General features: G+C 38.8%; 1 protein-coding gene and 1 long non-coding RNA gene across 3 annotated transcripts in view; one reads left to right on the forward strand and one right to left on the reverse strand.

The window, feature by feature from the left end:
• LOC141959294 (uncharacterized) overlaps positions 1-2,766 on the reverse strand; it is a 17,780-nt gene extending 15,014 nt beyond the window's left edge. The window contains exon 1 of the long non-coding RNA XR_012633426.1: positions 2,747-2,766. This is a non-coding gene — a long non-coding RNA (uncharacterized LOC141959294). The remainder of the gene's footprint in view (positions 1-2,746) is intronic.
• IFNAR1 (interferon alpha and beta receptor subunit 1) lies at positions 2,753-26,714 on the forward strand. Of its 2 annotated transcripts, none has more exons than XM_074902999.1 (11): positions 2,753-2,903; positions 12,749-12,869; positions 14,105-14,298; positions 14,989-15,134; positions 16,264-16,411; positions 17,357-17,471; positions 18,291-18,493; positions 19,685-19,839; positions 20,632-20,785; positions 23,556-23,710; positions 25,118-26,714. In XM_074902999.1, exons 1-11 carry the CDS (start codon positions 2,783-2,785, stop codon positions 25,343-25,345), a joined length of 1,740 nt encoding a protein of 579 aa, XP_074759100.1. In that variant the 5' UTR covers positions 2,753-2,782; the 3' UTR covers positions 25,346-26,714. The 2 variants fall into 2 exon arrangements, with proteins under 2 accessions (XP_074759100.1, XP_074759108.1); XM_074903007.1 differs by having other exon boundaries at positions 23,693-23,710; positions 25,118-25,342.

A 26,714-nucleotide genomic window follows, 5' to 3' on the forward strand; every position in this document is an offset into this window, starting at 1 on the left:
AATCTGCTGCTTACAGGCAATAATGCCCATCTTATGATGGGAAAGAGCTGTCCCATATAGCCTCCATTTGACCCTGTAAGGCGTTGGTTGTCTTTCTCAGCTGGAGAAGCATAGCATCAATGATCAAAATGAAGGTCTGTTTGGTGTCAGTTATTCACACCGTGGACATAACAACATGCCATTTGGGTTCCTCCTCAAGGAGACTGCCAACCTGGAGAGCCCTAGTTGTTATTAGGAGTGTGGCCAGTCAAGAACCGTATTAGAAAATTACCAAAGAATTGTTCATAAGGGACTAACGGGAACATGACTGCCCCTGGAAAGACTTGCCTCCTGAAAAGGGCATTGCTAATATTTATGAGCTAATAGAAGGTTGCCATTTCACTCCATTTATCAAAGAGTGACAGTACAATAGCTATGTTTAATGTTGCTTTGAAATCCTCTTAACATTTCAAAGGGACTTCAGAAATACTCATATACTGACTTTTTTACAGCTTGAGAGAAAGGATAAATAACAGTCTTTGTCTTAAAGAGCAATCAGTTTAAACAAAATCACACAGGAAGTTGTGGTGAAGCTGACAATATTTCACAGATTATGTCCCATTTTGTTACCTACATCACAACACGCTTTCTTTTCACTGTCTATTGATTACATTATATGATGGTTATGATAGATATGATAGCCCACACTGAGTTGTAATTAATAGCCTACTGTTCACTTACTTCTGTTACACAACAAATACACTTATGCATTATATATTTATTTCATTGCATATTTGTTTATCCAAATAAATTAATAATAGAAACCAGAAACTAACATTACGTTGATTGTTTAAACACTCCATAAATTATTTTTTCTATAAAGACACTGTGCTAGGTACAGGCACCTGTTGCATACTAGATAACACTAGACACCGTGTGTTACGAAGGACATGGTTATCCACCACCTCTTGTCCACAGTCTTCACTATAATAATATCGGCCGCTTCTCAATCATCAGTCTTTTTGATAGGGCAGGTTTGCAGCTTTTACACACCCGCACTGGCTAAAGCTGCATATACATTCATTCATTTACAGGAATCAATAACATCTGCATTTCATAAACACAGTTAGATACTAATGGTACTGGCTTTTATAATAACAGGCAAAACTGACATTGTGGTTACCTGTTGATGACCACCTCAGAAAAGGAAACCATTGAAAGGTTATATAAAGATGATGCAAACCATAGAAATATCCTGTCTGGATCAAATTTTGCCATCTTAGGCTGTAGGAGTGATTTGACTTGTATCATGGACTTGAGAAGATCCCTGCACTTATGACCCAAAATAAAGTTAATTTTGTTGATTTTTGTATCTTGCCCTTTAGCAATCCTCAAACATTTCTTAAAACCTGCAGGCCAAAAGAACTGAAGCTCCAGTTATGCATATCTTCATTGTTGTCCCAGGAGCACCTAGGTGTAGTAGACGTGTTCAGAGTATGTGCAGCACCTCATAGCAGAAAAGGCATTAAGAGCAGTTAGGAACACTTTTATTCAGAGGTATGACTGGAAGGATTGTTATCTCCTTAAGCAACAAAAAATGTAATGTTTATAATACCTAGGATGTAGAGGGCATAGACCTTTGCCTACCAGAGTTTCAAATCCTCATCTCTGAAGACACTGCTGTGACCACTTAGGATTCTGTTGCTTTGAGGAGGTAGGAAGTGAAAGGTAAACCCTGACTTCTACCCTCCTGATCACTGCAGCTGGGCACCATAATGAAAAATGTGAAACAGAAAAAGAGAAGAGCTCTTTAGTCATAAAACCAGAACACATCTGCAAAAAGTGAGCTGGGTCCAGGCCCCACTTAAAGGACTGCAGCATGGATGCTGCATGAACTACTCACTGTAGCATTCGTGCAACCATTCAAGAACCAGGGCAGACCGCACAGATTTTCCCCTTCCCAGACAAGCGCCCCAACTATTAAATGAGAGGAATTATGTTCCCTCTCAGTGACTCAACATGTCTTGTGGTTTCCTGGTTTTTAATTTTGATTAAACTGGTCATTTTTTTGTGTGAGCTGTGTGAATGGCCTCTGTTGACAGTTGTAGGTTGGGATGGAATAACGGCGACCAGAAAACCAGGGCAGAAGGGAGGAAACGTGAGCGCTGTGAAGAGTGTGCGAGAGCGGCGCAACCCCTGCCCCTGTCCCTGGAGAGCAGCAGTCCCGCCGGGCCGGCAAGAACCAGACCGCCCAGCACCTGCCCTGCCGGCAACGGGCCTCCAGCACACACCGACAACAAAATGAGGTCTCTGATATGGGTCCACATCCAGCAACACAGCGGCTGCGGCGTGCAGAGAAGCACACGGGGTTAAGCCCACAGCAGACAAAGCGTCCCCGAGCGAGGGACAGGCCCTCGCAGCCCGCGGGAGGCGCGGGCGGGCCAGCGCCCCCCGCCGCCTCCGCGCACCCGCCGCCGCCTCAGCCGGGCCGGAGGGGCAGGCCCAAGGGCCGGAGGGCAGGCCCAAGGGCCGGGCGAGCAGCCGCCCGCCGCGCTGGCCCAACGGCTAACGGCCGTGCGCCCCGCCGCCCTGTCACTGACCGGGGGCGGAACGTCGGCACACGCGGAATTATCGGGGCGTTCCTCCTTAAGCGATACTCCCCACTGCCGCCACCGGAGAACGAACGCCTGAGGGGCACCAGCCTCCTGGGTGAGTCGCTCTTCATAAACTTCGAGGACAAGACAAGCGCCCGCGCCGCAGCACTCACCCCGCCCGCCGACATCTTCCGCCCCGCCGCTCGCGCATGCGGAGCCGCCGCCCGGGGGTTCCGGTAACGGTGCAGGGTTGCGCCGAGGGAGGGATGGACGGCGGAGCGGCGGCGTTGCTGTCCTGCCTCCTGGCCGTGCTGCCTCTACGCTGCGCAGGTGGGGCCCGGTGAGCGGGCACAGCACGGCACGGCAGCCGGTGCGGTGCCCGTTCTCAAGGGGGAGGGCGCCGAGACGGGTGGGCTGCGGGCACTCCCGGTTCGTCCTGCAGCGGCTGCCTGGTGCCGCGGCCTGCGCCGCTGTGAGGGGGGACGTGGGACGTGGGCCTGGAGCCCGCGGCACGGGTGCCAAGGCAGCCAGGCCTTGGGCCTGGATAGGTGGGGGTGTCTGCTGGGGAAGCCGGGCTCGGTTTCCGCCGGGTGTAGTGCGTTTTACTCTACGGTTAGGTAGCTGTCTTCATCTCGTCTGCTTCAGGCTTTCCTGCCGTCTCTGGATTCTAGAGGCTGAAGCTTAAGCATGGAGCAAACAGGTTTTTGAATCGTATTGATTTGCTTGAAAGGCATCTCTTTCTAGCCTGACAGAGCCTAGAGTATTAATAGGGAAATAAGAGGAGTAAAGCTGCATCATGAGGATTTCACCAGATAGGATGTAATGTGCCTCTTCTTACATCCTTAAGCAGCAAGAAACAACTATTGTAAAACGCCTTTTTAAAGGGGTAAGTATTGTGCAGCCCAAATAAGCTGTAAATTGCCTGTAAATTACCAGCATATTTACAGAACATGGTGACATGCAATAGAGAGTATACAGGCTAAACTAGTTTGGATAATGGAAATAGAGCCATGAGTTAGTGTGTGCATACTGCTTCTGCTGCCGCCTAAACTCTTGAATTCTGCATAAAATTGTATTGTTCTAGTTCGGCATACGCAAAAGAAGAATAGAGAGAGGATGTTTTCAGGAGTCCATACTTTGCATTCATGGTAGGCCATTCAGGCAGAGAAGCAGCTCTGGGACCTCTTTCATGGTTTTCTTTCAGCCGTTTGGTTAGTAGGTGAATTCTTTGTGCATCGGCCCCAAATTTCATCCCAAAACTGGAAGCATTGTGATACATACAGCTACTTTGGTTAGCCCACACATATTATAGCAAACGACTAGCATGCCACATACTATTTCTAGAGTTAGAATTAATTGCGCTGCTACAGTCACTTCTCACCTTCTGTCTTGTCAAAAACAGCAGTTCCTCTCTACTGCTCCTCTATAAAAGTTCTTGCAGTTACAGTTCTCCCTGGTCCTCTAGAGCACCTTTCTGCCCTCAGAACCAGTAACAGTTGAGTCATTTTTGATGTGTGTTTGCTTGGGGCTTTTTTTTTTTTAATATCACATGTAAGGGGTTTCCTTTCCTTCCTATGCTGAAGGATTGACTTAAAATTTACATTGGTTCTGCCACATACTTAATGTGATAAGCAGCGAGCCATCATGTACTCTTAACGGAATTTCCCTTCGCTAGCTTCTGAGGGAATATCCTTCTGTCTTACTGAGACTACTTCCTTCCCTTGTTCTTCCTTTCTGTTGCTAACACTACTTTCTTCTATTCCGTTGTTCTCTTTTGTTATTCCATAAAGTTATATAACCGTGATTATTTTCAACCATCATTTATTGAAGATATTAATTGAAATATTATAAACTGAGTAGTGATGTTTATTAGAACAATTTTGTATTTATTTAGTTTATTAAAATTTGACAAGGGAAGGAAGATAGGTAATTGTGCTAAAAGCTTTTCTTGTCTGTAATCTCTTCTTTCCATAAAAGTCTAATCTTGTATAATGTCCTCAGCACCAAAGTGTTGTCATGCTTTAAGTGAAGAAACATGAATTAATTTTTAAATGTCTGGCTTTCAATCATTAGTAAAATAAACCAGGAAGAACTCTTGATTTTCAGATATTACTTTGCAATTCTGGTTTCTAGCTAGATCACAACATTTCTTTGGTAATTAAATATTACTGGGTTTAATCCTTCATTCCTGGAATTCTGTTCATTGGGATTTAATAATTTAATTTAGGGAAGCAAACAATCACAGAATCAACTAGGTTGGAAAGGACCTTGAAGATCATCCACTCCAACCATTCACCTAGCACTGACAGTTCCCAGCTACACCATATCCCTAAGCACTATGTCGACCCTACTCTTAAACACCTCCAGGGATGGGGACTCCACCACCTCCCTGGGCAGCCCATTCCAACACCTAACAACCCCTTCTGTAAAGAAATGCTTCCTAATATCTAGTCTAAACCTTCCCTGGCGCAATTTGAGGCCATTACCTCTTGTCCTACCGCTTATTACTTGGTTAAAGAGGCTCATCCCCACTTTTCTGCAACCTCCTTTCAGGTAGCTGTAGAGGGTGATGAGGTCTCCCCTCAGCCTCCAATGTTACAATGCCTTGTAATTCATGTGTAGAAGTGTTTTGTAAGCTAGACTTCTGTTTATTAATCTCAGCTGGAGTATAGGGATTTTCTGAAGTATACTCTTTCAAGCAAGTTCAATCATTTGGAAAGAATACAAAAGAGAACAGTAAGTCATTCAGAAAGGTAGAAGATTTGGCTTAAAAGGAAAACTAAAAGATTTTTGCTGACGTTCAGTTTTCTCTTTATCGTTAGTCATGTTTAACATAGTTTTCAAAGATGTCTGATGTAAAGAATAATGTGCTTTAATATCCGTAGACAAAAAGTACATGGGTTAAATGTGCTTAGAGGAGATGTAGGTTAGACTCTGGGTTTTGCAGTCTGTAGCGTCTTTGTTGTCCATGGACTATGAACAACAACTAAGCAAGCATTCTTGCTGTAAGGAAGCTTAGATCTGTTCTGCAGAGATCGAGACCTCCAGTGAAATCTACTAGTAAATCTGACTGAGAGTTCTTTGCTTTTGATTTATAGAAAGCTTTCCCTAATCTCTGATGGTAAGGATAGCAGAATATTTCAGGAGATTGGAGGCCTGTAAAAATCGATTATGCAGTGGTGGAAGCCACAGAACTTCTCGACGCAAACATCTGATGATGCACACAGAATTGGTCATCTGCTTTCTCCAATGTCTAGTATAGGTGATCTTCCAAGGTTTCTTCCAGCTCAGTTTCTGTGCTTCCAGTATATGAATGGTTGCTTAGGAAGTGTTAAAAAGCGAATTGGGATCATTAACTTTTAACAAATTTCAACCAAAAACATTCCTCAGAGTATAAAATTATACTTTGCTCTCTGATTATATCCCACTTTATACCAACAACAGGGGAGGAAGTAAACAGATGAAAGAGCTAATTGTGACCTGGAACCCTCAATAAATAGGTATTTGAATTTGGATGAGAAATTTGATTTCCTGGTTAAGAGAGTCTGAACTATCAGGATTGTCTGTCAGGACTGGGAGATCCTTCTGAAGCAATAATCTGATTTTCTGACCAGGGCAAGGAGGAAAGTACCTCATTAAGCTTGAGAGAGATCTACAAATAGTATTGTGGGTTTTTTCAAAGTTTTTTTTTCTGTTATGTTTTATACCACATGAAGCCAGAAGGCCATCTAGTCTGGTGTTCATCTACAGCAGCAGTTGGTAGTTGTGCTGGGTTTGTGTGGCAGGTTTTTGGTAGTTAGGGAGGGGGCTACAGTGGTGGCCCCCTGTGAGAAGCTTCTTGGAGCTCCCCCAGCTTCCAGGTCAGACCTGCCTTTGGCCAAGGCCTCTGTGATAACATATTTAGGAAGAGGAACCTGAGAGGAGGAGGAGGAGTTGCGAGGAGAACACTTACATGTACACAAAGGTTAGTGGAAGAAAGGAGGAGGAAGGAGAAGGAGGTGCACCCCCACTGTAGTATCCCATCGCGAGGCATCAGGGCCACCCCGTGCCAGCCATGGAGGTCACTGGTGGAGCAGATGCCCACCTGCAGCCCGTGGAGGACCCCAGAGTGGAGCAGGTGACTGTGCCTGAAGAAGCTGGGACCCCATGGGAAGAAGCCCCTGCTGTTGTAGTTCCTGGGAGGACAGCAACATGCGGGGGCTGATACAGAGAAATAATTACTTGGTTTGAGATTTATTTACTTACTTACTTATAGAAAACTGCTTAGCAACTTATTTACTTACTTATAGCAAGTTATAGTATTACTTACAGTATTTTTTTAAATATTGCTACGAATCCTGCTTACCCAGACTGTTCTGTGGAACTATACCAAGGACTACTGTGTTCATCAAAACAAAGCAGTTCGTTGTGAAAATCTACCAAGGACTACGATGTTCAGCAAAATATTATACTTTTGTCCTTGAGGAACAGGTGGCTCTAACTGGCTGGAATTTTGCTAATGAGTAAAGATAGCCATATACGAATGGTAGAAGTTCTGTTGGTTCTCTTAGATAACATAGAAAAGTAAACCATCTGAAAAACACTCCTGTTATTCAAGAAATTGGCCAAGAGAATATGCGCATGCTCCAGGGAAAAAACAAAGTGAGAAAGATTACGAGCCTTCCTCCCAAAGACCCCTGAAGATGACCACCAGGAGGCACTGGGCAGGTGCAAAGATGACATAAACTGTTGACATCAGCCTTTCTAACTAACCCAGCCTTACTCATGTAATCCAATGAATATGAATATCCACACTCCATAAGTTTTTGGTAAAATGTGTGGTGGGTGTGCAGGCTTTGTGGAGAGATCCCCTTGCACACCAGCGCCGGAGTAAACATACGTGCTTTATAACTCTATTCGAGTTGTAGAGGCTTTTTTCTGTGAATCAGGGTGACCCATACCGGGAGCAGCCAGGGAATGGCTGTAGCCCCTGGGAAGGACTCGTGTTGGAGAAAGTTCGTGGAGGACTGTCTCTTGTGAGAGGGGAATTAGGAAGAATGTGAGGAGTTCCCCTTCTACCCTGCCCCCGCTGAGGAGGAAGAGGCACCCCCCATTCCCTGCACTACTCGGAGGGAGGAGGTGGAGTAATTAGCAGCAAAACTGAGCCCAGGAGGAAAGGCGGGGAGGCAGAAGGTGTTTTTAAGATGTGGTAATGCTTCTCACTGCCCTGTTGTGTCTGTTAAGTGGTGGTGTTAGTGTCTGAATTAACTTGATGTTCTTATTTGTTCCCCTAATGAGTCTGTCTTTTGCCCATAACTAGTAAGGGGTGGATAATCCCTTCCTGTTCTTATCTTGATTCCTGAGCCTTTTGCTTTATTTTCTCTTTTCTGTTCCTGAAGGGAAGGGGTGAGTGGCTGTGTGGTGCTCAGTTGCCCTCTGGGCTGAAACCATGGCAGTAGTGGAATAGGAAATAATAAAAAAGCAAGTATGCAGTGACACTTCACAGCGTAATGTTACAGCTATCTATAACATCAGGACTTTGTATTTGACTCTGAGTTCATAAGCCGGTTAAGAGCTGAGCATTCACAGAGTCTTAAGGAAAGGAATTCCACAGATTGACTAAAGGTTCAATGAAGCAGCAGTTTCATTTGTTTGCTTAGAGCAAGCAGAGTGGTAGTTGTTTTAATGTTTCCGGCTTTGTGTTAAGAAGACAGCAAACAATCTTTCACCACTTGCATTTACCGTGCTACTCATTAGGTATCTGTAAATCTGTCATATCCTCCTCTTGGTCTCCTTTTGGGGCTGAAAAATCAGTCTGATTCCTCCCAGGACAGAAGCTGTTCCATACTGATACAGAGAAATGATGACTTGTTTTGAGATTTGTTTACTTATAGAAAACTGCTTAGCAACTTATAACTTACTATAAGTAAGTAAATAGTATTACTTACAGTATTTTTTTTAATACTGCTAAGAATCCTGCTTGCCCGGACTGTTCTGTGGAACTTTACCAAGGACTACTGTGTTCATCAAAACAAAGCAGTTCACTGTGAAAATCTACCAAGGACTACAATGTTCAGCAAAATATTATACTTTTGTCCTTGAGGAACAGGTGGCTCTAACTGGCTGGAATTTTGCTAATGAGTAAAGATAGCCATATACGAATGGTAGAAATTCTATTGGTTCTCTTAGATAAGATAGAAAAGTAAACCATCTGAAAAACACTCTTGTCATTCAAGAAATTGGCCAAGAGAATCTGCACATGCTCCAGGGAAAAAAACAAAGTGAGAAAGATTACAAGCCTTCCTCCCAAAGATGACCACTAGGAGGCACTGGGCAGGTGCAAAGATGACATAAACTGTTGACATCAGCCTTTCTAATTAACCCAGCCTTACTCATGTAATGCAATGAATATGGATATCCACACTCTATAAGTTTTTGGTAAAATGTGTGGTGGGTGTGCAGGCTTTGTGGACAGATCGCTTGCACTCTGGCGCCGGAGTAAACATACCTGCAATTTGAGTTGTAGAGTCTTTTTTTCCATGAATCAATTCCTTGAATTGTCCTTGTCACCCTTCCCTGCCTTATTCTGTTCTGCTATCTGCTTATGAGAGTGGACACTCTAGAGCTGCACGTGGTATTGAAGATAAATATGTAATTAATTTATAGAATGGCATTAAGCTTTTTATTTTACTCCCTTAATTCCCTACCAATTTCTAACTTATTTTTCTCTGCACTGCAAGTGCTCACACTTGTACATTGTTGTTGAACATAACACTGAACAACTTCCTGAAAATTCCCTGTAAACTATAGGGTCTTCTATGAGTAACTGGTACAAGTTACTTTTAACCCTGTAGTGGATTTTAAGTTAATTTTATAGGTGATGTCTCTGAATAGCATGGTTCTGTTTATTAAAGTTCTGTAAAGGCTATCATGTGCCACTGAAAACAGCTCGTAATGCCTTGTTTCAACAGTTTCTAATTTAAAAAGGGTGTCAAGATGGAGTCCAATCGTTTTCAAGGTTCATGAGGAAATTCTCTGATACAGAGGCAGCAAATCTGAGACTCCTGACAGTCATCTTTTGGGCCTCTAACCAAAGCTGTTCTGGAATAAATCCCTTCTAATTCACTGTGTGTACTCTTACTCCAGGTCTGGAATATTGTATCTTCTTCCAAATGTCAGAATCCAGAGCTCTATTTTCACAATATTGTTTATATCCAGAGGGAGAATATGATTATTTGTTGCAGTATTCCCCAGCTTTAGAAAAAGCTGGCCTAGCTTAAAACATCGGTTGGATATCTTACATGAGCATGGTTTTTGTAACTTGGGGAGAAAGTATATTTGGTTAGAACATGAATCTTGAAACAATTTTGTTGCTGCCTCCAGACTTCCTTTTTCTTATCTGACCTCAAGTGGAAAAGGTCTAATAAGAATTAATGTAAAACTTCATGCTATGTACAAGGTAAGTATTTGAAAATGTGGGAGAGATACTTTGGAAGTGCAGTAAATATTTGATTTTCTACTCAAGGCAAACAAAAATAATAGTCTTAGCATATAGTATCTTTTTTTATCAGCATTGGAGCTCTGTAGATGCAGTGTAGTTCTTGACTAATACTGTGTTATCTAATCCTACCTTTTTATGGTTTACTTCAAGGTTCTGTGTTGTTCAGGGCAAAGAATGTCCTGTTGTAAGGACTTCTGTAAGCAGACTGAGTGTATGAATGATATTTTTTTTAAAGTCTCTGCAAATATGTGAATACATGTATTTACAGAGAAAAGGACTACCCTGCCCTTTAGAAGTGCTATGTGACAATTTGTTGATGTTTCTTTAGAACTGAAAGTGTTATGCTGTATCACAACACTTAAATAATCTTCCACTAGTTCATAAAGCAATGGATTTTACTAAGCATGATTATAACATTCAATCTATCAGTTACTGTAGGTGGTGGTATTCTTCAAACAAATGATTACATACTTTTTTTCAGGAGACTCTGACAGGCTTGTACTTTCTATGTTAATACAGAGTCGTGCTTTTAAAAAAATTATTGTTAAAGCTAATGGAACACTTTTGTTTCATGCTTTTTGATTCTTAAATTTAATGCAAATGTTCTCAAAGTGAAAATTATGTTTTCCCATTAAGGCAGTATTTTCTTTGCGAAGGGATATAAATATTCAAAATTGCTATCATTTGCCAACGTCCAAAATAACTGCCTTTGCTATCATAAGCTTTTTGGCTGAACTGTAGCCATCTGTTGGATAAATATCTGAAGAAAATTAGTTATTTCCTTTGCTCTCTTATTTTCTGATGATGAAATGTAGTTTGGCATTCTCTGGGCTTATCTTAGTCTGTCAGTTTGGAAGAGTAACAAATGCATGCATCGTGGAAATATATTTCGTAGTAGGATCAACGAGGTTTTATTGAATTATTTTCCTTTCAAGTTTTGTGCTTTCAGGAGTTATTTCCAAAAGTCAGTAGTTTGTGGATACCACTTTAACTCTGTTCTCCAAAAGGAGTTTGCCGACTTCAGTTTATAGATTGTTTTTCCACGCACATTTCCTTTTTATGAAGAAAACTTGGTCATCATGTAAAATATGGAATAGCTTTTGTGATGAAGAGCCACCCTTAAAATCAATTTCAGGATAACCCTTTAGACATGGAAACAGACTTTGGTTGCCCAGGTGAAATAGGATGTATTTGTTCTGATTTCTTCCTAATGTAATCAAATATTAGGCTGGCATCAAAAAGCACTTTTCGGAGTCACTGACATGTTTTTAGAAGTTGTATCCATTGGGAAGTGATTTATAGTGTAACACACAACTGGTTAAAGTAGAAAGCCATCAGAGCAGGTGTGGTGATTTTCTTTTTTAAAAATTATTTATTTATTTATGTTTTTTCCCCCTGACATGTTAGAAGTTGAAAGTGCATCCTCAGAGGACATATACTAGGTACCTTTGACAACCCAGGCTAGGATACCAGACAGAAGGATGTAGATGAAGTTTAAGCTCTGTAAATCTGGATATGGCTGCTTAGTTTGTGGCTTTGGTATAATTTTAGTGAATTCTGCCAGAGGTTTCCTCAGTTCATTGACTGTGCCTACACACAGTTTCCCTTTGCTTACCACAGTCTGGTTGAGTTTCTAGTGCTAGAAAACCTTCAGTACAAACTTTCAGCCCCGATTGTAACTTCTTAGCCTCAGTGCTGTGAAGCAGTGCCAGAGACTGGTGTGAAATAATTCAATGCAAAATGTGCCTTATAAGTAGCTAAATTTCAGTTTTCATAAGTATCAGAATCATTTCTTCTCCCACAGCATTGTTACTCTCATCTATTCTCTGATACCTAAATTGTATACCAAATGGGACACCTAGGATTCTGCATATCTCAGAGATAATGGTAAAGAAGTTTTCTTTAGGAAATGGAATATAAGATAATTATGAGGCAGTTGGGTTTTTTAAAAATATTTTTGAAAGGTGGAAAATAAAGGAGAGTGCCATCCCAGAGATGCTTCTGGTGTGCATGCTTTCCTCCTGTTGGCAATCTGCCTGTTAAGCCTTCTCTTCTCATGGTCTGGACCTTACCTTGAGGGGGAAGTGTCCTGAGACTTAGCTCTTGCCCTCCATAAGTCATTTTATTGCACTGTTCTTTGTGTAAAAGAAAACACAGTTACCATGAGCAAGATACAAGATCTGCTATGTGATGAAGCTTCACTGAGAGGGATTTATGTTCAATATGTTGAATTTATGGCAGTAACACGTGACATAGCACAAGTCTGCTATGCTCAGTGTGTGCTGCAACTCTGAAATGACAGCCTTAGGTCAATCCCTAGCACTTTGCAGCTGAGTCCAGATGTTGGATTGAACCAATAAAACACTGGTTTAAATGCATTCAGACTCCTTATATCATTCCGTAACAGTGAACCCAGGCCTTGAACGTTACAGCTGTATCTACTTTTTTTACGGAATGTGGGGAGAAAGACTTTAAGCACTGAGGAAAGAACTGTGTAGTCAAATAGGCAAAGGAGCTACCTGATACGCAGCTCCTGAGCTATATATTGAAATGCTGTTTGAGTAGGGTGACGTTTTCTTAACTAGTGTTTATTGTTGCATTTCACAATAACTTTCTACTTCCTTTTTAACAAAAATAAGTTATGTACAAATTATTTATTTCAGTCTTTATATACCTTTATGTTACTTTCTTGTAGGCCAGACTAATCTGAAGAGTCCAGAGGATATTCAGGTCCATGTTGTAAATTCGAATTTCACTCTAAGGTGGAACTACACTGGGGACGATACCAATGTGACGTTTTCAGCAGAATGCCTGTGGTGAGTAGTAACTTTATTCTGAGCCAGAAATGTCTTAAACTTATCTGTGTAGAAGACCATATTAATTATTATGCTTCTTGATATTGCCACATAAAATTTCTAGAGCCGTTTTGAAATCCAGAAAGATTAAGTCTTGAAATGTAGTTGAATACTAGTATTGTCCTTCATTTGTCTTAATTTGTGTGTAAAATTAGATTGTTCACTGATAGCAATGTGTTATAAATGCAGAACACACTTGGTAGTAATGCTTAGTACTAGAGTGGTTCTTTGAGATTAACTATAGACTAATTTTTGTTCTTAAGCGTTTGCTTGGTTTTCTTCAATTGTTTCATATACCAACACTTATGCACGCATATACGTACACATATACATTTGGTATTTTGTGTCACTTCCCTGACAAGTAAATATTAAAAACCACTTTTAAGATAAAATCACTTAAGAAGTTTTTGATTTTAGGATTTTCTAGTGTATGATTTTGGATTTAAAAAAAAAAAAAACCAAAACCAGTTCACCTTCAATGTGTAGATGAGAAAGAACAGCTTTGAATATAGTCTCATTTTAATAACATAGTAGTGGTCTGAAAGATAAGATAGGAGTTGAGGATAAACAATTACTGTTTCAAGCCTTCAAGCCTCTGTCTCTTTTTTTTTTTTTTTTTTTTTGGTCAGGACATTTTGAATCTGTATATGAAATGTTTCTTAAGTAGGAATGTCTCCAAACTCACAAGAAAAACAGCTTCTGTAAAGCTAATTATTCCAACATGGACTGCTGAACTCCCATTTTCTCCATTGAGGTTTTCTTTTCCCCTAATCTACATTCCTTGCTAATGTTAGAATTGGGGGAGTTGCTGCTTTTATGCTATTTTAAGCACTTCTTTCCATCAAAACTTTTAAATTTTGTGTGCTAAGGATATAATTCTGGATTTTGACAGTTCTTTGATGGTGTTTCCTGACACTGTGTGTTTACATGATGAATGAAGTAAACTGGTACAAGACTCTGCAGACTGATAGTTAACCTTTGGTGATAAGGCTAAACTAATAAATTAGTAGATGAATTAATTAAATGGCAATATGAATTCCAGGGTAACTAAGTAGATAACACTGATTACACTAGTGATGGTGATAAATGTCACACCATTTAATGCGGTTTTATTAGCATTAAGAAGAAAAGGAAGAAGAATCTCAAGGCTTAAATTGTGTATTGGTTTTATTTTTGGGGTGTTTTCTCTCTTATAGGTTTGAAGGTTATGGGACGGATAAAACGGAATGGAAGGAGTTGACTGGGTGTCAAAAAGTTACGCACACAGAATGTGACTTTTCCTCAGCAATAACCGAATACTATGATACACATCATGTGCGTATAAGGGCTGAAAGAAGGGAAGAAGTGTCTCCATGGTCTAGCATTTTTGAAATGATTCCATATTGTATAGGTATGAGCTCTATATATACTGTAATATTTTTAGTTAAATGTCCTTCAGCACGTTACTGTGGAAAAAAATGCATGTGGCTCCCTTTGCTCATAACGACATGAGCTAATGGTTTTCTCAATGTAATATAAGGCCTTTTCAGGTCATGGAATGTTATGATTCTTTTGTGGAAAGGGGAAAGTATTCTAAATGATACTGTTTTTCTGACAAAATTTTATGTCACTCCGTATTTTTCTAGATTTCAGAAAAATCCTTTTTGACAGTGGAATTGTCTGGAAGTTTTCTTATGACATTGTGACTTTTCAGTAGTTGCGTTATAGTATGATACTGAAGCCTTCCCTCAATGTTGGATTGATTTTGTTTGAGCTAGGTTTCTTGCCTTGCATGTTCTAGAACAACTTATACTGATTTTCATTGCAGACTGGAAAACATACACTAGTAATATTGCATTTTAACTGCTTCTTTTAGAACTAAGTAATGGTGGTTGGTTTTTATGTTAGATTTCTATTAGATGCTGCCTGAGATTCATTAAAACTAAGATCCTATAGACAATTACTGTGATCTTGTTACTGCCTCTAAAGTATTAAAAATAAGATCCTATAGGCAGTTACTGTGGGTTTATTAATGTAAATTATTTTGCTGGCATTTTTTTCTTTAAATAGTCATACTTTATTTTTCTTTTAATATTTGCAGCTCAGATCGGTCCCCCAGAGATAGAGTTGCAGTCCATAAATGGAGTCATAAAAATTAAGGTTTCTCCTCCAGAAGCAAAAATGTGGATAAATCCTCTAAACTTTAAATATAATCTCATAATCTGGGAAAATTCATCAATTGCTGAGGTATGATCAATTTTTTTTCTTTATGTAACTGTCAGAGATGTACTTTAACTGCTTCACACTGTAAAATGGAGTTGTTCAATTATGGCACTGTATAACTGTTGCTGTGCAGTTTACAAGTTGGGAGGGTGTGTTCTCTTGCAGTTTTTTGGTTTTACTAGAAGATTGTATTAGATATTTTGTTATAAGAATTAGTATTTCTGTTCAATGCTGGATCCACTTTCTAATGCATGAGGAAGAAGGTGAAACCATCTCAGATGTGTTGGAGCAGGAGCCACCCTCGGCAGGAGGAACAGGGAGGGGAAAAGAGTTCAAGGCAGTGGGAAGAAGTGTTTACACTAAGGCATAGATATAGGGGAGGGAGAGGTAAGAGATGATTTTGCTGAGACTATATAGTTTGACTACAGCTATCAGTACACTGCCCTGTGTCATTAATTAAGTTCTTTGTTTTTACACTGTAGGTTGGGATTTCTTAGGGATTCTTTTGAGGTCTTGTAACTGTGAACTAGTTTCCAAGCTGTAATTGTGCATCTCGCACAGCAGATATAGCTATTCTGTAAAGATCAAGGTAGAAACAGTCTTTTTTTATCCTTTTGGGAGAATGGGTGCCAGCTAAATTGGGGTAGTAACTGAAGAGATACCCGTGTTCATTTAGAAGACCTAGTCATAACCATTACACATCAAAGGGGGAAGAAGCATTAAATTAAGTATAAGCCGTGTACAAAGGTCAGTCACTGAAAAGTCTAGTAAACCAAAAGCAGGGAGATAGCAGGAGGAGGGAGTGCTCATTCAGTGAATTGAGGGACAGAAGTGTACTATTTATCTTTTCAGTATGAGCCTGAATATTTGTGTGGTGACTTATGTGCCATGTACAGCAGTGCCGGAATCCCTCCCTACTTTAATGTGTTAAAGGGGCATGACACAATCCTTCTCAGTCCCGTGGCTATACTGGAAACTTAACCTTTAGCATTTATTCAGCTCATATATTGTCCTTCATTCCCTACTTTAGCATTTTTGATGGCATATTCTATAAATGGGCTGAAGCCTGAGGAAGTAAAAAGATACTTTAAGAAAATCAGCTCATCAGGAAGAACAGTTATCTTCATATGCTCTTTGCAATTCTTTCTTACAGTTCAGAAGTCTAAGTATTTTTCCTACTGACATAATTGATGATCTTGTGCCAGACACTACCTATTGTTTGAAAGTTCAAGCAACAATTCCTTTGGACTTGAAAGAAGGCTTATTCAGTCCCATTCGTTGTGTAAAAACTACCCATAAAGGTACAGAGTAAAATCTCTTTATCTTGAAATGATTGCTCAAGTTTAAACTGTTGGAAATTGTTCTAAAGCAATAGGAATATGCAGATGTGCCAGGTTCCTACTCATTTTGGTATAACAGCCATCTTGACAGTTATGTACATTTTCTGTTTTAAATCAGTATAAAATATCAGAGTTTTGATAGTACAAAAAGGTTTTTGCTCTGAGGCAAATTCTGCTCACTAATTTGGATTGCAAAAACTACTTTCTGTTTTGTGGAAAACTGGATATTTGTGAATTTTTAACTTTGAATCAGGAGGAAGGGGATGTGTATGTAGGCAAAAGAAAAGCTTTTTATATACTTGGCATTAAATGAATGCGTATGAAGTTGAGCTAAGCTTAAAAAAATATTGGTTTTATGCAGGCCTTTCTTGGTGAATTTATTATTACAGATTCTGAAGAATGGCTTAGTGACAGTTTGCCACCCGTTGCTTGTTTTGCATGTCTAAATTTAAATTCTTTTGTGTGCTGTTCAGATGTCAGTTTAAGTACTTTAAAATGTTTATTTCGGGAAAAAAAAAAACAACTGTGGGAATGTAGAAAGTCAAACAATAGATTGAACAGATGGTACATCAAAATTACTTCATGTTTACATGTGTTTATTTTGCACATTTTTGTCATTGAGTTACTGCTGAACAAGTTTATTTCTACTAATCACAGCGTTTCTATACTTATTTTTTTCTTAATTGATTTTTCACTGATTCTTTTTTATTAAAGGCTTAATATGCTGTATATATCATGAACTTTGATTTTCCACCTTTATAATGAAAACAGACAATTTTTATTGTTAATTATAGGAAGTGTACCATGACCATTTACCTGAGAAATGCCTGTCGAGTGAGAAGTTTCTGTACATAATATAAATCTTTTCAGTAACTGTGGGTTTCCTTTCCTTTTCATTCTGAGCAGTGATTGACCTAGTCTGTGCAACAAATGTGAGCATTTTTGCTTTGAATATGAAATTTCATCTGCAATGGAATAATCAGTATAAACAACATGTGAGCTACAATGTACAGTATCTGATGTGAGTTAAAAAATTTCCGTACTCTGTTTAAACACGTTATGTCATTCTAAATGCTATCCATTGTATTTTACAAATAGTTAGTAGAAGTTAAAGTGAAATGCTTAGCAAAAGTTACTTAATGTATTCATTAACACTGGACTGTGTGGCTTTTAAAAGGATTGTATCATACCCTAGAATTTCAGGGTGCTAGACTTCTTTTAGGAGTGTTAAATACCTGATGGAATGGACTACTAGATGTGTGCTAAGTAACACTTAAAAGATGTGAAGTCTGCATTGCTTCTTAGCTTTTGGAATATAAAGAAATTAGATGATTAATAGTGAGCAAAAATGCAGGTGTTCAGTGTTTCAATTCTCAGCATATTTGATTACTTCTGGTCAGATCCCAACATGGAAGAAAACCCATCTTGTCTATAAACCTGTATCTTAATATCCAGTTGTGTCACAAATATTGTGGCCAGCATCTAAAGGAAGACTCTAACATTCTTTTGGAATTCCTGTGACGTGACAGAAAAATAATCGACTTAATAGAACTATATGAAAAATCTTAATTTGGGTTTTAAAAATTTCTAAAAGTGATATATAATTTTTCTACTGAGGCTTGATTAAAGCACTAATTTGTATTATTTGTATTTCCTGATCCAGTTAACTTCATTGTTTCAGTTATAAATGAAAAAAAAGTATTCTAAATATGAGAAATTTCCAAGAGGCCCATTCTTCCAAAAATAAAAAACCCTATGTAGCACAAGTGAACACGCACTTTTTTCTTTTTTTTTTGAGTTCAAGGACTTCGTATAAAAACTGTTCAAATATCTCTTGCAGGGGGTATCTAAAGAAACTTCATGATGATTACTCGGTGAAGTGGCTCAGTGTACCCAGATGTGAAAACATCACTGATACACAATGCAATTTCTCATCTATCATCACTGCTACTTCTGGATTTTATTATCTCCGTGTGCAGACCATGAATGAATATAATAAATCATGTTTGTCTGATGAAGTAAAAGTAGATCCTCTGATAACAAGTAAGCAAATGTGTTTTCTTAAATTTTTATTTGTCGACAACTTTGTACCTGATGCTGTTATTTGCCAAAAGAAACTTGCTAGATTAATGAAACTGAATACACAGTTCCCCTACAGAAACTGTGTTGGAAATCCTGGCCTCGTCAGGTTAAACAGGAGTTTTTCTATGGTCTTCTCTATTCGGCACAGACAGTATTTCCCTATATTTAGAATCATATCATTTACTTTACAGACTTCTACCACGAAGCATTATATGCCATTTTGTAATCTCACTGTATACTACATTAATCACTGTGTGAGATTGTACTAGAAATATCCCTAGTCTGATTTTTGCCATTGACAGGGAGCTCTTCTTGATAGCTCATAAAAACGTTGCCAAAGTCAAACAATATTGGAATCCGCTACCTCTATTTTCTTGTGCATCTACTCTCATGTCCGCCTCTCTATCCCTCCACAGTGCACCCCTGAATTTTGTGCTGAAGCAGTATTACATTGACCTACAACCGTGAAGGGTTTCATGAAAAATCAGTCTTTAATGGTAGTGACATCAAAGTCAAAAATATGCAACGCTTTCGAGAGTGAAATTATAATCGTTTTTATCTTTGCACTTTTTTGTAAGAAATATGACCTTACTAAAATGTTTGACTTAAAGTTATCAATCATAAACATAAAGAAATATTTATCTAATACGTAGGGTAATATTTCATTGCCTTCTATATTGAAGATGGAATCAATAACTATTCAATATGTCAGCTTTCCTTTGTCCAAGTTCTTGATAATTAGATAATTCTTTAATAAGATAACAGTGACCTAGGGAAATACTTCAAGAAAAGAAAACAAACACTTCAATGCTTCTCACTTTTCAACTATACAACTGTGAAAGGGGATATATGTTAAAAAGAAGGCCCGTATCCTAATGAGATTAAGAAGTGTTTGTTATTTGCAGAGAGTTAATCCCACCATCTGTGTATTTCATGTCACCAAAACTTGCAGAAGCAACATATGAATGTGGAAAGAGAAAATAATTGAAATGTGTCTCAGGATTTAAGATTCTGAATAAAGCTATAGTCGTTAGACCTTTAAATATATGTTTCTTTAAAATTGTCATAGATTTAAATTACAATATTGTATGCAATATTTTTATTTGTATTCTTTCACTCTTATTTTTAACTTCTATTTTTAAATGTTTTAAGATGAAATTGGCCCTCCTGGTGTAAAGCTGGACATCAGTGATGTTTTGCTTCATATCCAGATTTCTCCTCCAGGAGGATCTGAGAGTGACTTCATGAGGGACCATTATGAATTGTCTTACCGGATTCTGTATTGGAAGAATTCATCAAATAATGAGGTATGAACTACTTAAATACTTACAGCAGTACATAAAATTTGTTGACTTAAATACTGTGTTTGAGTTCTCAGGAAGCTTATTTTCAAGAGAGGCACACGTATGGTGTATCAGTCATGTAATCAAATTTTTTTTTTCCTGAAAGATTCTTTCAAAAATCTGGCCAAGACAACTTTTATCACAAAGTAACTGAGATTTTAGTCTTTTTCCATTGATGTGGCTATAGGTAATGATTTTCAGAATTGCACTGAGTTTTGTACAGGCTGCTAAATGGCTAACTTTTGAATAGAAGTTGTAGGGTTCTTGTGCTGCCATCTTTCTTACAGTATGACTCTGTGTAGTGTCTTAGTTAATGTAGCTTCTGGCCCCTTGATTTCTTTATCTGCTGTTTTATAGGTATATGTATTATAAGACAATGAATTTTTGCGTGCTTTTAGCTCATGTTTTAATGGATCTTTTTGTATTCTTTAAATGCTTGTTATAGTAAAATATTACACAGTAATTGGTAAATGTGTATGTGTAAATGCATGGAAGAAGAGAATAAAACAAACTGCAACAGGAAGAGGTTTAATTTCGCACACAGCTTTGAACTGTAAAATTTCATTGTGGTGAAAGCAGTAGGTTTTGCCCATTAAGTGTTTCCTGAACGTGTGTTTTCTTTTATTTAATTCAAGTGCAAAATGGTGTCTGACTTCTCACAGAATTACTTCTTCAGCAGAGGCCAAAATTCTAATCTATTTGAGTGGCTCTTGTACTATTTATGTGCATCTTATTCTTCCAATTTTTCTTTTTCAGGAGGAAATAAAAATGAAAGAGATAAAACAGACAATAGGGACTATCTCCGATCTAACACCCTCGACTTTGTACTGTGTAAAAGTCCAAGCATTCTCAGAACTTTACAACAAAAGCAGTCATTACAGCAAAGAGGAATGCATCAAAACACCTGGAGGTAGGAGGAGCTTGGGAATCCTTACACCCCTGGAAGTAAAATTGTTAACCCTTCATAGGTACTTGCAGGTCTCACAGAGTTAGCAGCTAGCTGGGCAGAGATCTGTATCAGCAGTCTGTCACTTTGCTGCTCTGTGTTCTCTCCTATAGCTAAACTAATAAACTGCTGCTGTTCTGACCCAATCAAAATTACATCCTGGTTATTCCATGACGCAACTTGGTTTAGAAATTCTCAAATTAATAACTGTAATGATTGTGAACTAACCTTAGTTCTGTACAATGACTTGTTAATAGGCAAGCTTTAAATTCCAGTACTTTTAAGATATTTTTAGGAGGGTGCAAGGAATCACTAAATGCTATGTTTTCAAGAATATTTTATTCTTGAAATTGTCTTAATTATTCTGTGAATGAATTCAATTTTTTTAAATCCTGTGCTAAAGTGTGAGGAGACAAATCATCAGACTCATTATAGGTGAAAGCTCGCCTTTGTGCAAAATGAGAATACATTTATAGATGGATTACACGCACTCAGAAGCATTTTACTAGTTAGTTATTAGTCTTCCCCATGTCCTTTTATTATAACGAGCCTATTTAAGACCAAGCAGTACGTTCAAGACTCTATATTAAGAGATGCAGTCATACAGATCATGCCCTGTACTTCCCATACATTCTTATATCCCAGTGTGGAAATCTTTAATTCTCTGATCATTCATACTGACTGGAAATAGAGATAAAAAGACGTTATTTTCTCATCTTGATTATCTGTAAAGTATCTCCTGGTATGTATCAATTTTAGTATGTTCAAACTCCCTTCAACTGTTTGTTTGAGATTAGTGCCAGAGAATATGTTGCAAAGCAGAAGAGTGGAGGGGGAAAGGAAGCTTGCAAGACTCAAACTTAAGCACTGAATAGCTTATGACTCTACAGACAAAAGGTTTCTTTGACTACAGTATTTTACTATCTAGAGCTGGATTCTGTCACATAAACTCCTTCTACCATAAGGTCCAGCCCTAAGGCCTAGAACTGAACCTAGCCTGTTAAAAAGTTTTCCACAGTTCCTGGGTTAATACAGAAATGCAGGACCATAGACTTACAGAATGGTTTAGGTTGGAAGGGACCTTCAGAGATCACCAAGTCCATTACCTCTGCCACAGGTAGGAACATCTTTCTCTAAATTAGGTTGCCTAAAGCCCTGTCCAACCTAATCTTGAACACTTCCACAGAGGGGGCATTCACAACTTCTCTGGGCAACCTGTTCCAGTGTCTTGACCACCCTCATTGTAAAGAATTTCTTCCTTATGTCCCATCTAAACCTACCCCGACTTTCAGTTTAAAACCATTGCCCCTTGTCCTGTCACTACAGGCTTTGGTAAAAGGTGTCTCCATCTTTCTTATAAGCCCCTTCTAAATACTGAAAGGCCACAATAAGGTATCCCTGGAGCCTTCTCTTCTCCAGCCTGAACAACTCCAACTCTCTCAACCCTTCTTCCTCGGAGAGGTGTTCCAACCCCCTGACCATTTCTGTGGTCCTCCTCTGGACTCACTCTAACAGGTCCATGTCTGTCTTGTGCTGGAGGCCCCAGTACTGGACACAGCACTCCAGGCAGGGTCTCATGAGCAGAGCAGAGGGGGACTATCATCTCCCTCCACCTGCTGGCCACTTCTTTTGATGCAGCCCAGGATACAGTTGGCTTTCTGGGTTGCGAGTGCACACTGCTGGCTCATGTCCAATTTTTCACCCACCAGTATCCCCAAGTCCTCCTCAGCAGGGCTGTTCTCAATCCCTTTATCCCCCAGTCTGTATTGATACTAAGGATTGCACCATCCCTGGTCCAGGATCTTGCACCTGGCCTTGTTGAACTTCATGAGGTTCACATGAGTCCCCTGCTCAAGCCTGTCAGGATCCCTCCAGATGGTGACCCTTCCCTCAGCCTAATCAACCGCATCACTCAGCTTGGCGTCATCAAGTTGATGACACCATGTCTGAGCACTGAAGTGAAATTCATCTCGCCTTTCTAGACTAACAAAGTCAAATCTTGTGCTCAGCTAGTGTGTAGACTACCAGCATAGAAAATAACTGGAATAACCTTGGATTTGATTTCTTAGATAAGCATCTGAAAGGAATAGATGCTCACTGGAAGATCCTTTTTTTTTTCTCTCTGCTGGCTGTGTTGAAGCTTACAATTGGAGTTCCCCTCCTGTCCAAGAAACCATCTGGATGCTTTTGGGTCCCTGAAGACCCTGCAAGTCTAGGCACTCTAATAATTTCCTGGCTAATAACCATGGGCCAACTTCACTGTAGTAATTGCCCATTTTCACTCCATATCCCATGGGAATTCTTATGCCTGTATCTCTGCCTTTTTAAAGGAGAGAACTCTATCAATTACATACTGTGTTCCTTAGGGTTACACCCTGTGCACAAGCAATAGCACAATAAATTCATATGCATCAGGTTCTTCACAGTAGCTGTCTATGTGCAGCCTTTTTGTTCTGCTGTCAGAGACATATAACTGGGAATAACTGATCTTAGTTCTGATCCTGTCTGCAAATGCATGTGTTCTTATATTGGATGAATATTTTGCGCTGTGTTTTTAATATCATGATCTAAGATATTGGAATGGCATCAGATTTGTAATGATCGGCTGGGCATAGCACTGTAGAAATGCGAAATTTTATGGTATATACTGTAGCAGATTTGGACATAATCTGTTCTTTAATCTTTTTGCTGTTTTATGACACCTAGACTGAATGGGTTTTATTCACTTTTTTAGATAAAATTTTACCTCTGATCATTTTAGCAACGTTTGTAACTGCCCTGATTGCTGTCTGTCTTGTGGCTACAGCACTTGTTTTTGCACTGTATCAAGCCTACAATAAAATCAAGTATGTGTTTTTTCCATCATGCCAGCCTCCTTTGAACATAGAGGTAAGATGATATGTGTTTTTCTCATTCATTAAGCAGATGCATTTTTAGAAAAATGAACAGAAAATATTATGAAAAAGTATCTGTTATCCTGTGGTCTTATAGGTATGCCAAGATTAATTGTATATGTTTTAACAAAGCACAGGAATTCCTGTGGAAAAAATGGGTAGTACCAATTTCTAGAATTCTGCGATTAGCAAATATTTTATGTTTTTTCTTCTGTCTATGCAGAAGTATTGCTAATGATCCTTCATTCCAGAGAGCGTGCATGTCATATCTAGTGTGATAATGTACTTTTCCCTGTTATATGAGACCAGAAATGTTTTCCCATTATACTATCTGGAAGAGCATGCTCTAGCCTTTTTGTCGTCCTTTAAAACTCAGAGGCAAAAATGCAAGCCCAATCTTTCGAGGAAATTTTAGTGTAGCAGGCAGAAAATGCTTCTCCCATCTCCTGACCTAGCAGCCTCCGCAATCTCTAAAATTGCAGATGTCATCCAATTTCCAGCTCAGCTTGGCACAAGTAGTACATAGCAGGGATCCTGTTCTGGAATGAACAGGGCAACATGTAAATGTAGGTGTATTTTGAAATGTAGCAAGAACTGCTTTTCACTGTGCTTTCTTCTGTGTCTCTCAGAACACTCATGTTGAGCAGGGTGTGGCCTTCATATGTGTGTCATCTTCTCACTGAAGCTACTAGGATATATACTATACAAAGTTTTCTTTTAATTTAAAACCAGTCTTATGGTTTACAAGGGCCAATCTGAATTTAATTTATTTTTAACAACTTTTTAGCTGGTTTGTTCAGTAGAATGCTGGCAATGTAATTAATGCAATGCATATTTAGAACCTTTTGTGATGGATTTGATATAAATGACCACTTCAGAAAATAAATGTAAAGCATGTAGGATAAACAACAGTACACTGCTGAGAGCTGTGTAAGGCTTGTTATCCTGCTGCAGCAGTTTGCCTTCTCTGTCTTTTTTCAAACTTTGCTTTAGAACTGATAATAATTTGTAGACTTTGCAAACACATACCTGTCATCCCTGTGCTACCACATGATCTTTGAAAGTGTTTGAAATTAGGATTTTCCTTTTTGTTTTTCTGTGGCCTCCTGAGGCTATAATCAATTAAATACTATGATTACGTAGATGATGGACAACTATGAGCATAGCAAAAGTTAAGATTAATTAGAGTAATTCTTCAGTGTTCAATTATATGAATGCAGCTAAACTTCATCTTGAGTTTGTGAACTTGGGGAAACAAATGGCATATTATAGGTAGAAAACCTCATGATGCTTCTGCGTATGATAAACCAGATTTGTACAGCTGTAGTGTTAAGTGGAATCATTATCTCAGTGTTATGTATGAACGTTCATCTCTTTCTTTTCTGCTTCTCTTTTTTTGCAGCATTTTGGAGGACAGCTCTTCAGCAGTCCTTATCTGCCAACTACAGAAGAACTAATAGAGAATTGTTCTATAATTGAGACTATCATCACAGAAGAAGTAAATCAAATTGATTTTAAAGACTACAAACATTCTAAACAGAGCAGTCGAGATTCAGGAAATTATTCTAATGATGATGATACTTCAGGGAGCAAAGTGTCGGGAGAAAGGGTAGAAAAGGAAATAGTATAACTTTTAAGAAAATAAAATTTATATATGGGACTGGCAGCGTAATAAACACTTAAAACTTCTTTATTGCGAAAGTCACAGCCTAAGGAAGACAGTGTGACTTTGGGATCTTTGTCTTTCCATATCTGCACTTTGTTAGTGGAAAGTTACATACCCTGTCTGCTGCAAGCTGACTGAAGTTAAAATACAATTGACTTCTCATACCTTACACCATTTTTTGACTTTTCATCATATGATACAAAGAATACCATCTGCCTATGGAGGAGCAGACTGTACACTTTATATACTTGAACCTGATAACCTCAGTGAACGCCTGCTCTGTTCCAGAAGAGTTTTTTGCTGTCTTAGAGGTTTTGAATTCCAGTCTGTACTGTGACAGAAACTTTTAATTCCAGTGTTGAATCTTACGATGTTTACACAGGATACAATTTTAAGAACCTTTCTGACATGCTTTTCCAGCCCCTTCAGGGGCAGTGCTCTTTGGCTCAGCATGTCCAGAGCAAGAGACGCAAAGGGACTAACAGTAACCTCAGTGGGGTGGCTTCTCTGAGCCTCCTTGTGGAATTTTTCTTTGTGGCCATGGCTGTGGGATGCTCCCAGTGCCCACTCACTTGTTTGTGTATCTTCTCTCTGCATCAGGGTGCTCTTCTCCCACAGCACTCAGTAATCTGGGTGATTATGGGGGTGGGAAAGGCAGGAGAGAAATTCACTTTGCTTTACTATAAAGAAAAATTTCATAGTGGAAGCTCTTTGTAAATAGAGCGTGGATCAAATTGTTTTGCACTGTGTTTAGGATAAAAAGTGAGAAATGTCCAAGCCAAATATACACTGCAAGAAGAAACTAAATAATACTGTTGCTTTAATGACAAGGCATGTTAAGAGGCATGTTCTTGATTATTTTCTTTCCCATGTCTAGATAACCAGAAGTGTAAAATACTTACTCCTAATTGAATTGTATTTAGAAATGTGAATCTCTTTTAACAAGGAAGAAACTTACTTCTGTAATTAGAAGACCCAAGTTGAATTTAGAAAATGCCTTTTAACAAATGGTGAGGATGTTTGTCATTCAGAGCTTTTTCAGCGTTTTCGTTTTGCCAACAGTGTTTTCTTTGTACAAATTATAAGGATATGCTGCAATAATGTTTCGATTTGCATACCACTTTCTTATGAAGTAATTTTTAAAGGAGCTTATTTTTTATGAAGAAACTGATCTAGAGTAAACTGGTTTTGACCTTCATGTGGGCATCTGTTTATTGTAACAAGCAACTGTGTTGATGTTATATATAATTTTTTTTTATTTTGAAGATATGATCTAATTTTATAAATTTTATGTCCCTGTGTTCATTGAAGAACATAATAAATTTTGCACATT

The sequence above is a fragment of the Athene noctua genome, chromosome 1, assembly GCF_965140245.1.
Source record: "Athene noctua chromosome 1, bAthNoc1.hap1.1, whole genome shotgun sequence".
Classification (NCBI taxonomy): Eukaryota; Metazoa; Chordata; class Aves; order Strigiformes; family Strigidae; genus Athene; species Athene noctua.

Bases quoted from the DNA above. Each gene is read 5' to 3' on its own strand.
- IFNAR1 (XM_074902999.1), top strand. From the start codon at position 2,783: ATGCGGAGCCGCCGCCCGGGGGTTCCGGTAACGGTGCAGGGTTGCGCC. The intron at 14,299-14,988 runs GTATGAGCTCTA...TAATATTTGCAG, and splicing joins AATGATTCCATATTGTATAG to CTCAGATCGGTCCCCCAGAG. The intron at 23,711-25,117 runs GTAAGATGATAT...CTTTTTTTGCAG, and splicing joins AGCCTCCTTTGAACATAGAG to CATTTTGGAGGACAGCTCTT.